The sequence below is a fragment of the Felis catus genome, chromosome B2 (genome assembly GCF_018350175.1).
Source record: "Felis catus isolate Fca126 chromosome B2, F.catus_Fca126_mat1.0, whole genome shotgun sequence".
NCBI lineage: Eukaryota > Metazoa > Chordata > Mammalia > Carnivora > Felidae > Felis > Felis catus.
The window spans coordinates 35,348,919-35,361,722 of NC_058372.1; the positions used below are offsets into that span (position 1 = coordinate 35,348,919).

A 12,804-nucleotide genomic window follows, 5' to 3' on the forward strand; every position below is an offset into this window, starting at 1 on the left:
TAAGAGCTCCCAGAGGTAAGGGCCTGCCCTCCGTTACCTATCCTTCCCACTCCTTAATGCCTAACGCGCTGCCTGGCACGGAGTAAGGGGGGCCCAATCAAAGGCTGTTGGATGAATCAGTTCACCCGCTGAATCCGCGAGAGCGCGGAAGAGGACAGACGCCGGTAAAGACTCAAGTGGGCCGAGCAGGAAGAACCTGACGCCAGGGGGAGCAGGAACCCGCACTCTCCAGATCTCGCGGAACTTCGCGCGCGCGCGTGCGCGCGGCCAAGTCGCGGGTTCTGTTTCTGACGCAAGCGCGAGGCGTGAGGAAGGAGCTACCCTAGCACGCGCGGCCTCGCCTGTGGCGTGGGAGTTGCTTCCGGGTTGCGCGCCCGGAAGCAGGAAGTTGGCGGCTTACCCTCCTCGCCCGGAGGCTGAAGTCCCCGAGGCGGGAGGAGCCCGAGGGGGCGCGGGCCCCGCATGTGAGTGACTGGGGCCCGAGGCCGGGAGGGGGGAGGCCGCCCTGTGACAGCCTCACCGCCGCTCCCGTCCGTGACACCCTCGCGCGGCCCTTTTCCTCTTGCCCTTGCGCAAACCTCTTTTTCGGAGCCTCGGGGGTTTCGCAGATTGACAGCACCGCCGGCAGCTCCCCCAGGGTCGACTCCCATAAGACGTCTTTTCCTTGGCTCCGCGGGGCCGAGCAAAGCGAGGTCGACCCTGTTGGAACTTGTTTCGCAGGTGTCACGGCAGTGTCCAGAACACCATCGGTGCTAGCGAAGTCTAGATTTCACTGCTCTTTTGACAACATTCTTCATTTTTTGGTATATGGAGTAGATTCCTGGCCCCCCTTCGAAACACCTTTTATTAATTGTTACCCGTGGAAGCTTGCCTTGTGTCAGTGGAAGTCTCGGTTCTTGCATTACCCACAAAAGATTTACACGAGGATCCGCACTGGCATAAAGACCGTGAAAAGGAAGGTAGCAAGCACAAAGCAGTTTTTTAAAGGGCAGTACACTTTCAGGATGGAGTGGGCAGGCCTGGAGTTGGCGACTGCCCCGAGGCTACAGTTGTTTTTTCACTCCTACCGGTAGGGGGAACTTTGACCCTACAAGGTTCCTGTCGAAACTGTCTCGGGAAACTGTCATGTCCGTTTCCCAACGGGGATGACAAACTAATGCAAATGCATTGTAATGAAGTCTAGGGTTACTCTGGGGCAGAAGAGTTAGAGAGAAGCGCAAGCCTTGTACCTGCTGCTCTGGGTCTTAGAGCCCTGGAAAGTTGGGAACTTTTGCCCTCAGGTCTCTAAATGTAACCTGTTTATGGCTTTCCCTGCCTCCAGCTCATAGCTAACCAAGTGCCTACTCTGTTATTTCCCCTTCAAGGACTTGGGGCTCTGAAATCTTTCAGGTTGAGGGCCAAAGTCAAGCTTCTGTAGCTGCTTCCTACTGAACAGGAGCAGTGTTTTCATTAGAGTTTCACTCTTTGATACCTGTCTGGGCCATGAGGAGGTGGTATGAGGTTATAGGGTGGAGTAGGGCTTGTGTCCTGGTCTCAGAAGGTTTGACCACTCCAGTCCAGGGGCTATAGTAGTCTTGATGTTTTCTCGAAAGGGGCTGATATCCTTGTTGCAGTAAGAGGTGAAGCTGGTCTTGCCTACCACAAGAGGAGATGAACTTAGTTATAAGATTAAGAAGACATGGTTCAAAAAGCAAAAGGATCACGCAAAGGAAAGGGAAGGGAAGTATCCATGACATAAGTATCCATGACATAAGTATCCATGACATAAGACCCCAGGATAGGGAGATGGTGGATGTGCTTGCTGATAGGAGTCGATGGGCTTGCGTTTGAAGTCTTTTGATACTTTGTTGAATAACCCAACTGATGGACATAAAAGCAACATTCTTCTTGGACTAATGTGCCCCTTTGGGCTAAAGTGAGCTATCTAATGCCCTTCGATTTTGGAGGACTACCCCTGAGAGTGACCACCAGGACAACCAGACTGGAGTTGAAGGAAAGCTTACCTGTAAAGGAGATTAAGACAGAATAGGTGGCTCCCGTGTCTAAAAGAAAATTAATTGTCCTACCTGCCAGTGAGTTGAGTTGGTGGCCTAAGGTTGCCAAGACTTACATAGTTTCTTGAATGGATTTGCCTAATTCTTGAGAGAGTGGAGAAGGACAGTCCTCGTGATCCCTGTGGCCAGTCCTGAGGCTGCTCCCCAGGAGGGCCCCTAGCAAGAGGAGTGTAAGGACCTCTTGCTTGGATATGGGTGTTTCAGTTACCATAGGGAGGGAAACTCTTTGAGTAACTCCTATGAGGGATACATCTGGAACTAACCAGGCCAAAGAACAAGTGCCCTTCCATCCATCTGGAAGGGTCACATATGCTTGAGTTCCAAAAATAGAGTCCCTTCTGAGGATGCAGGTGAACCTTGGTTAGAATAGAAAATAAAGGCACTTTCAGAAGGGGCTCCCCTAGGGCCAGCAGTGGCCCTAAAGAGGACCAAAGCCAACATCAAGGTGGGCAAAGACGTCATGACTAGACGTTGTACAGTTGCATTGGTACTTTAACACTGTTAAAAGACCCACTCTTTTAATTTTTTTTTAAGTTTGTTTTTGAGAGAGAGAGAGAGTGTGTGAGCAGGGGAGGGGCAGAGAGAGAGGGAGACACAGAATCGAGTCAGGCTCCAGGCTCTGAGCTGTCAGCACAGAGCCTGATGTGGGTCTTGAGCCCAGGAACCATGAGATCATGACTTGAGCAGAAGTGAGATGCTTAATCAACTGAGCCACCTAGGTGCCCCTTAAAAGACCCACTCTTAACCTTCCCCCAAAGGTCACCATCACCCCCCGTCCTTGGTCCTCCATGTCTCAATATTGTCAGGGCCACCCATCAGCCCAGATAACCTCCTTCTTCTTCAATACACCTTATTAACAGCCTTGTCCCCTGTTGGAAAAACTCCTGGAACATATGTTCTGGGATCCTCATCAAAAGCTCCTCTTTAACAGTGTTAAAGTAGCAATCAGAAACACTTTCCCAAAAGAATGACTCACCTGCCAAAGTTAGGTTGAAATTATAAAGGCAGGGAGACAAGGGAATAAAACCCACTGGGGTCCCAGATGTTGGGTTAGTACTAACACAGATTGGGAAGGTCATATTAGAGAGTTTAAGTTGAGTATATAACAGTCACAAAATAGGAGGTGTTGGGCAGGGCCCCTGAGCATTTAGGATTTTTGTGCTGTGTTCCATGACCTTTCTTTGGAAGTTTCTTGCACTTACGTGGGACTGGGAGGTCCATGTTGGTATCCAGAGACAGGTATAGGTGAAACTAATGGGGTTATTGGTGGTGGCCCACAATGAAGCAGGTGCGGGAGTTACAATGGCTAAGTGGGGTCCCACACATATCCAGCAAGAGGAATTAGAATTGGTGTTGTTGAGATAGCATTGAGCAGTATTAAGTGAGGGGGGCTACGGGGCAGCATGAGGCAGAAGTGGCTTGTGATCAAAGAGGTACCATACCTACGGATTTCTTTAAGGGTGTAGTCTTGGAGGTCCCCCCGCAGGACTACACTAAGGTATTGGACATAACAGAATAGAGGATTTTAGGATTTATCTGAGATGGCCCCTTTTTGAAGAACAGTTTGAGGTCTTCCAGTGGCTCACCGGTATACTCAGAGGTATCAGGGTTGTCCTCTTTGTTAGAGGTCACAGCAGGCTTGGCTCGGGAGAGATGGATCCAGCTGGAGATTCCTGGGACCTTGATGGTTGTAGGGGTGGATAAAAGAACAGTATAGGGTCCCTTCCATAAAGGCGTTTGTTGGGATCCAGGAGCTCAATCTATCCAGGTTTTAATTAGGACCTTATCTCCTGGTTGGACCAGGGACGTTGGGTTTGAGTGGTCTGGCTTTAGTAGGACCTGTTTTTCCCATAGAGCCTCTCAAAGGCACTGACTGAGTCCCAAGAATGTATGAATGTTGGGTTAGCTTTGTTGGTAGGCTCTTTACTCCCATAACCAGACAGGAGTTGAAGGAAAGCTTACCGTAAAGGAGGCTAAGACAGAGCAAGTGTGGTTCCCATGTCCAAGAGAAAATTGTCCTACCTGCCATGTCAAGGGGTCACCCTGGGCTCTGTCACAATGAGGGAAACAGTGAGTGGAGGAGCCCATTGGTGCCATAGGTTGCCTCAATCCATGGTGGTGACAGCTTGAAGGGATGCTGAACCCCTGGTTGTCCCATTAGTGGGGCAGCCTCTCAGTGTCCTGTTTGAGGACATTAGGACAGGCCATATTAGGGAGCTTAAGGAACAGACATCTCTCCAGTGTCCCTCCTTTTTGCAAGGGTAGCAGGCTCCTTTTGGTGTCTCCCTTTTGAGGGGGCGACCCTGGGGTGATGGCTGGCATTGCAAGGCCACCAGGAGTTGAGCCTGTCTCTGATCCTTACGTTTTTCCTTTTCCCTTTTTTTTTCCTTCTCCTGGTCCTGGCCATAGAACACGAAATTGACCACCTTAAGGAGTTCAGAGCTTGGGATGTCTGGCCCTAGGGATAATTTTTGGAGCTTCCTCCTAATCTCTGGGGTGGCCTGAGTGATGAGTCGACCATTAAGAACTGTAAGACCAGCCTCTCGTCTGGGATCAAGAGTATGTTTAGCTGAAGTCTCTCTTAGTCTTTCCATAAAGGTTGTGGGGTTTTCTTCCTTTTCCTGGTTTATGAAAGCCAGCTTGTTATATAATTAATTGGCTTTGACTGGCATCTTGCCATTCCATTTTTTAGACAGATTATAAGATGGTCTTGGGACCATTGCCCTTGTGCAGTGTCATAGTTCCAATGAGGATCTGTTATTGGAACTGCCATGTTATCTGCCAGATACCTTGCACTGGAACTATGAAGTTTATCCCCAGATTAGATGGTGGGCTCCCCAATTCTATCTCAGTCTGCCTTGGAGAGAGTCTGAGAATGAGCACTATGTCCTTCCAGGACAAATCAAAAGTTAGTATAAAACCCTGAAGTCCTGACATGTAACTGTCAGGGTCCTAGGAAAAATCTCCCAAGTCCTTCTGGATTTGGTGGCGATCACTCATAAAGAAGGGAGTTTGGACCCACATGGTGGTTCTGGTTGGCTCAACTATTTCCTGGAGGAGACACAGAATCGGAAGGGGCTTGTTAGGACTTGACAGTGTTGGTGGTCTTGGATATGGGGCAGTGGAACATCGTTTTGGGCTATGGTAGGATTTGGTGGGGCTTGGGGAAGCCTCCTCTGGTGGTGGGGGAGGGGACTTAGGACTTAGGCCTGTGAGGAAATCTAAAGTGGACAGCTGAATTTTGCAGGTTTTGAGAAGCCTGAGGTTTGTTTAACATAAAGGCTTGGACCTAAGGGAACTGAGACCACTTTGTCTGGTCTATACAAAATAGGTCTCGTTTAAGATGGTGTTATAATCCAGTGTCCAATTGTAGGGCCCTGTTGCCCCATGTCTTAGTTTATATTGGGGCCATGCTGTATTGCAGAAAAAGATGAGCCTTTTCCTCTTTAAAGGTTGGGGGTCAAACTTATCCCAGTTAGTGAGGATGCATCCCAGTGGTGAACCCCGGGGAACTGCCATCGGGTTTCCCATATGTAAGGGAATAGCAAAGAGAAGGGGAAGAAGTAGACACAGTATTCCAAGAGTGTCCCCTTGGAATGTTGTGTATCAAGAGGAGAGGTGGCCTTTCTACCTCCTTTGAAGAACGACCCTTCAAGGATGTCCCCTCAGGTGAGGCGCACAGCCCAAATTAGTATTATTGCAGCCTGTCCTTTCTTTACTTGCCTCCCCCAAATTGAGGTGCCCATGAGGGAGGGATCTGGTATATTTTATAACCCCTAATGAGTCCCTGAGTGCCAGGATGTATGCCCCAGCCTTCAACATCTATGTGGTTCCATTTCCAGATTTCATCCCAGGCTCCTCTCAGTTTTTTGTTTTTTATTTTTTTTAATTTACATCCAAATTAGTTAGCATATAGTGCAACAATGTTTTCAGGAGTAGATTTCCTCTCAAAAGTATTAACTCGAGGAGTTGGAATAGACACAAAGATTTGCCCTTTCCCTCTTAGAAATAAACTCCCGCTGGAGACTGTGATTATCATGTACCCACCTTGGATTTAAGTATCAGAGGCTGATTGAGACCATCTTTCCAGAAAGGGAAGGAGAGGGAAACACGTAAGAAGGTGTGATTTGAGGCAACAACACAGAGGGAGAACTACTGTTTAGATGAATCATCCAGGAGATTGAATGAGTATGAAAATGGACCGGCCCAGCAGATGGAGAGGCTTTCGCATATATACAGCACGTCCTCGGGGTTTGAGGGGCACAGACTTTGTGAGAGTGATGGCAGAAGTGGTTTAGGAGAGGAAGAACTACAGACAGTAACAGTAGTGGGTAAATTGCAGAGTGAGTGAGAGCTGACCTCCGAGAAAGTAAATCAGATAGGGATCCTCTAGCCTCAACGGGGTAAGGACTGTCTTAACCTTGGGCGATCGGAGTCGCGGCACCAAAAGATGTTACTGGGGGAAGCTTGCATGGTGTCAGTGGAAGTCTCGGTTCTTGGATTCCCCTCGAAAGATTTATAGGAGGATCCGCGCTCGAATAACGACAGAAGGGAGGTACCAAGCAAAAAGTGGTTTATTAAACCACCAGGACACGGTCATAATGGAGGAGACGGGGGTTGAGGAGTCACCGAGGATAGAGTTTTTTCTAAGTAAGTAGGGTCTTGAGCCATGCAGGAGGCGGTCTCTAATGGAAGCTGCCTCACATCTTTGGGGAGACGCCTCCTACCTGTGGAGAACTTTGACCCTGCAAGGTTCCTGCTGGAACTGTCATGGCGTCACTCCCCACCAGGGGGCCAGAACCTGTAATGCAAATGCCTTATAAAGCCAGGGGTTACCCTAGGACAGAGGTTGAAGAGGAGAACGCATGCTCTGCACCTGCTGTCCTTGCTCCGCTAGCCCGGAAAGTTGGAAACCAAATGTTTGTTGTCATTCTCTCATTAAAACTAAGCTCCCACAGGTAAGGGCCTGCCCTCCGTTACCTATCCTTCCCACTCCTTAATGCCTAACACGCTGCCTGGCACGGAGTGGGGGCGGGGGCAATCAAAGGCCGTTGGATGAATCAGTTCAGCTGCTAAATCCGCGCGAGCGCGGAAGAGGACAGACCCTGGTAAGGCCTGAAAGGGGACGGGCAGGAGGAACCTGACGCCAGGGGGAGCAGGAACCCGCACTCTCCAGAGCTCGCGGGACTTCGCGCGCTCGCGCGCGGCCAAGTCGCGGGTTCTGTTTCTGACGCAAGCGCGAGGCGTGAGGAAGGAGCTACCCTAGCACGCGCGGCCTCGCCTGTGGCGTGGGAGTTGCTTCCGGGTTGCGCGCCCGGAAGCAGGAAGTTGGCGGCTTACCCTCCTCGCCCGAAGGCTGAAGTCCCCGAGGCGGGAGGAGCCCGAGGGGGCGCGGGCCCCGCTTGTGAGTGACTGGGGCCCGAGGCCGGGAGGGGGGAGGCCGCCCTGTGACAGCCTCACCGCCGCTCCCGTCCGTGACACCCTCGCGCGGCCCTTTTCCTCTTGCCCTTGCGCAAACCTCTTTTTCGGAGCCTCGGGGGTTTCGCAGATTGACAGCACCGCCGGCAGCTCCCCCAGGGTCGACTCCCATAAGACGTCTTTTCCTTGGCTCCGCGGGGCCGAGCAAAGCGAGGTCGACCCTGTTGGAACTTGTTTCGCAGGTGTCACGGCAGTGTCCAGAACACCATCGGTGCTAGCGAAGTCTAGATTTCACTGCCCTTTTGACAGAATTCCCAATTTTTTAGTATGTTGAGTTGATTCCCCGCCCCCCTTTGAAACGTCTTTTTCTAATAAAGTGTGGACTTGTATGCGATAAACATAGCATGTAGGATTTCAGAGTTATATGACTTGATTTATTGACCCGATAATGGGGTGTTTGTAATCACCATTTGCTACAAAAATCTCCTGCCTAGTGTTCCTAAGACCACCAACCTTGCTGGTCACAGGTTTTCCTATTTAAGAGCTCGTATAGCCTTGGTATTCGCGAGTATATTTAAAGTATTTAGTCATCGCTTGATAATAGAAACTACTCCCGGATGCTTAACTATTCTGACTTTTTCAGGTTGCTCATTTGGTGGTTTCCATGGTGGAATCCTCTGTGGGCATTTCTCCCTTAATGAAATCGTGTGTTCAGGGTTTATCACAATTTCTCTCTAAGGAACAACATCCTTTAACCTAAATTCAACTTTGCCACGTTGAAGTTTGACTAAAGTTCACTTAGTCCAACTTGCATACCAAAGAGTGTCCATGTTAGGCTCTTTCTGCTTTGAACCAAAACAATTTTCAAGATCCAGTTTTAATCCCCGTTCCTCTAACAAGCTACCTAGCAACACCACAGAGATTGTCTAAATGAGAGGTTCCTAATCTACTCACCTAAACCCTCCTTACGTTGATGTATTTTTAAAAATAAGAATATGGGGCGCCTGGGTGGCGCAGTCGGTTGAGCGGCCGACTTCAGCTCAGGTCATGATCTCGCGGTCCGTGAGTTCGAGCCCCGCGTCGGGCTCTGGGCTGATGGCTCGGAGCCCGGAGCCTGTTTCCGATTCTGTGTCTCCCTCTCTCTCTGCCCCTCCCCCGTTCATGCTCTGTCTCTCTCTGTCCCAAAAATAAATAAACGTTGAAAAAAAAAATTAAAAAAAAAAAGAATAAATGGTAAAATAAACCAACCATTAGTTAAATTAGTTTGAGAACAGAATGACCAGTTCCTTTGTATAAATTTGTTCAGACGATACTGATCAGGTTCCATGACTCTGAGGTGAATTTCCATGTCTGTTGTTAGTTTCTTCTGATATTTTCTCCACTTATCTCTGCTTTCAAGTGTTAAATAACAAAAAATTCAAACGAGTAAATTTTGAACATCTAATTGCTGTAAGTAAATCATGAATCAGCATCCCATCTGACAAGTAGAGAGGAGCTCCTAAAGGGCCACAGGAAAGGAAAGGTCTTTTCAAGGTAGAGAGTGAAGTAAAGGAAATGATTTTTTTTTAGGCATTGCCAGTTTTTTAGGCAAGGTCATTCTAAGGGGGAATGGGGTTTATCAGTAAATGTTCTAGCACTGACCAGGAAATTCCATGTTGGCTGGGTAAAGTCACACTTCCGAGGGATTTGAAACTGCAGTTAGCTTAGATGTTAAGTCTTGGTTTGCTGACTTGGGGCCCTAACCTAAGTGACACCATTTTGGGCCTGTGGTTTTCTTTTTTAACACAAGGAACAATTTAGTGTGAGGAGACATGGAAATAAATATAATACAAAGTGATCAGAGTCGTGTTTAGGGTTCGAAGGACAAACATCAAGGCTGGAATAAGGAGTTCACTGATTGGAAAAGCATGGGGGCTTTTCCCCAGGATAGGCAGAGACAATTATTTGTACAAAAGCAAAAAGATGTAAAATGGGATGGCAGTGAAGAACGTGAGGAAGGAATAGGACATGAGACTGAACAGGTGGGCAGTGACCAGGTCATAATGGGAAGCTAAGTAATTTGAACTTCGTCTTATTAAAAGTGCCAAGTCTGAAATTTGGGTATTGGGACAAATGTTTTACATTCATCATCTCGTAATCCCTTCACAGCAATGTTGGAAAGACACGATTATCCCCATTTTATAAAATGATGAAAACTCAGAGGCTTAGATTAAGCACTGTCTCATGACTATACAGTAGTGGAAGATCAGGTGTTTGTATTTGGCTTTTTCCAGGTCCATTTGCCTTCTTAACCACCTTGCTAAGTTGTTCCACAGCAGGACATGGGGATTCAAGGAAGTCGCTTTAAATAGACAAGTAACATTAGCTGATTTGTTTCAGAAAAATAATTTGTGGGGCGAGTTGAGGATGGATCAGAGAGGAGAAGGAGAACTGGCAGTATAGAGATTAAATGTATCTTTGTGATGGTCCACGGGACAGATGTTGAGAGCCTTGACCACCATTAATGTAGAGCTAAAGAGGAGATGATGAATGTGGGAAGCATACAGGGAGTAGAATCGAGGATTTAGTGATTGGTTCATTAGTGGTGATGAAAAAGGAGGGGTTTTAAATATGGAGAACTGGTGTTTCCATTAATTACAAAACAGAATATAGTGGGAGAAATGGGTTGCGGGGGGGGGGGGCAGGAATAATAAGGCACTTATGGGCACATTACATATAGGGAACAGAAGGGAATTTCTGCCAGAGTGTCTGGTATATAGATAGATGGATGGATCTGGAGTTCTGGAGGGTTTTAGACTGGAGAAGAGATTTGGAAATCACTAATAGCTGGTAGTTAAAGCCAGGGAGGGAATGAGAAGATCAAGGACAACTGTGATGAATACCAGCATTCAGGGGTATGGTCTCTGAGAAAAGAGAATTATGCTAAGGTTTGAGAGCACTTGAGGGAGGAAATGGCTGGCAACAGGCACTTCTGTGGAGAGGTCAGTTAAGGTAGTAATTGAGAAAACGTCCTTTTCACTTGGCATGTAGAGAGCCATTGGTGACCCGAGAGCCATATTAGTGGTGTGAGGGGGGCAGAAATGTGATTTGAGTGGTTAATAAAGACATGGAGACCTTAGAAACACGAAGGTGAAGTGATGCCTTTTTTTTTTTTTTTTTCTTTTCTTTTTTTAAGGAACTTGGCTCTGGAGGGAGAACACAAGCCCTGGAATTCTAGAGAGAAAGGATTTTCTTTTTTTTTAATGGTGGAAACTGGAAAAGATGAGGATACGAGCAGGTAGAAATAAAGTTTATTTATTCTAGAGAGAGAGCATGCAAGCAGGGGAGAGGGGCAGAGGGAGAGAGAGAGAAAATCTTTAGCAGGCTCCGTGCTCAGCACGGACCGCACCTTGGGGCTCAGTCCCATGACTCTGGGATCATGACCTGAGCCAAATTCAAGAGTCGACCTTCTGAGCCCCCGAGGCGCCCACCCCTTTTTGTGTAGCTAGATGCATCTATTTTGCATCTTAGACTTGCCTAGCTGGCACAGCTGTTTAGTTTGGAAAGCTGAGCACCTCCAGGTGTTCACTGTCAAATCAGTGTTTAGGACATATTTATAACCATAAAGAAGTTCTGTATTAAACAGGACAAAGGAGAGGTTCGCATTTCGTTGGACCTCTTAACCTGTTTTCTGCAGTAAACAAACTCTTATTGTAAGTTCTGTTAGAGTCATTCTATCGGTTATGCCTCTGTCCTATTTTTTTCCTAGACTGAGACACAGAAGGAATTGTGGAGAACATCTCATCAGAGCTGTCAGTGGCTTCCTTCTATTCCTGAGATGCTCCCTTCAGAAGTGAACAGCCTCCTGGCTTATCTCCCCCCCCCCCCCCACCCCTTACCTCCACCCTGGCCTCCCTTGAAAGCAGAATTTCTTAACCTCAGCACTCTTAACATTTTGAACGGGACAGTTCTTTGTTGTGGGATGTTTAGTCTTCACCCACTGGATGCCAGTAGTGCCCCTCCAGTTTTGACAATCAAAAATGCCTCAGACATTGCCAAATGTCCCCTGGGGAGCAGAATCACCCCTAGTTGAACTGCTGTTCTAGAGCAGTGTCTCCCATTTGGGAGTGTGCCTCTTCTCAACAGGGAAGAGTTTGAATACTTCTGCACCAGGATCCCACTCCCAGAGATTCTGGCAATTCAGGATGTCTAGGGTGGTGCACGATACCTTGATTTTTATAATTCTGCTAGTGACCCTGCCTGTGCCCTTGCAGGTTAAGAGTCAAGCTCACTCTTTGGAACTTCCCTCTGTGGCAAAGCTCATTCCTGCTAGAGTTGGATCTTCTTTCTTTCTGGAGGTAAAGGAATTGCCTTTGCTCAGCTGATTTCAGTCAGTGCCCTCATACTTGATGCTAAGCCGTGACTTTGTGTTTGAGGTTTTTTTCGTTTTGTGTGTGTGTGGTGTTTTGTTTTGTTTTGTTTTTTGTTTTTAATACAAATCCTTGTGTTGAAGGCTTTCAAATCTCAGCAAGGGAGCTGCTTTGCTGGTATGAAATCCCAACCCAAAGGGACAAGATTTTTTGTGTGTGCTTAATTGACATCGTATCTACTAGATGCCAGTACCCCTCAAATGTGACCATCAAAATGTCTCCAGACTTTCCAAATGTCCCTGTCCAGAATTGCCCCCAGTTGAGGACCACTTGTCTAACGAAAGCCAGAAAGAGGGCTTATTATGAAGATCCCCATGTGCTCTTAGACACTTTATGAAGTTATTGGTAAAGACCCTTCCAGTAACTTGGGAAAGATGTCAAAATCTCAAGGAGAAAGGATGTACAGCTTGCAAAAATATAGTCAGTATCATAATACCATTGTATACTTGAATTACCAAAAAAAAAAAGAAAGAAAGAAAGAAAAAGAAAACCAAAAACTGTTGTTTTTGCGATAAAAACTGGGGGTTTAGTGAGGTTTTTATGTGTCCTGAAAGTAGGCAGAGATTTACAAAGGTTGTGAAGTAGTCATCAGAAATGGTGATAGTTGATTCTCTTTTGAACCTCATTTGTACTTCTGTTCCCTTCATGGTTCTCCTAAAGGCCCACCAATATGATGTTCTCTTCTGCCTGAGGGATTACCTACACGTACCCCCCCTTCCAATACTTTTCAGAATTTTTTACTGGAATCCTTTCCAGAATTCTCCCTGCTCTCTTTTCTAGTCCTTTAATGAGTTTTAGTGGATTTTGACTGGATGTCATTGGGTAATTTATTGTAGTTTTTTTGAACAAACATTATCCTTGCTTGCTTGCTTGGAATATCTTTGTTAATTTCAACAGGAAAAAATGCTATCTCTGGAATCACT

At 47.2% G+C, this 12,804-nt stretch overlaps 1 protein-coding gene across 3 annotated transcripts in view; it reads left to right on the top strand.

The window, feature by feature from the left end:
• The first annotated feature begins 290 nt into the window (after positions 1-290).
• Positions 291-12,804, top strand: part of CB2H6orf89 (chromosome B2 C6orf89 homolog) — a 45,105-nt gene continuing 32,591 nt past the window's right edge. The window contains exons 1-2 of one of the 3 annotated variants that reach the window (XM_019830523.3): positions 291-464; positions 11,726-11,809. In XM_019830523.3, coding sequence (XP_019686082.2) covers positions 463-464; positions 11,726-11,809 — 86 coding nt within the window. In that variant the 5' untranslated portion in view covers positions 291-462. Of the gene's footprint in view, positions 465-10,682; positions 10,750-11,725; positions 11,810-12,804 lie in introns of those variants that run through there. The other 2 variants (XM_045057463.1, XM_019830524.3) reach the window with 2 other exon arrangements.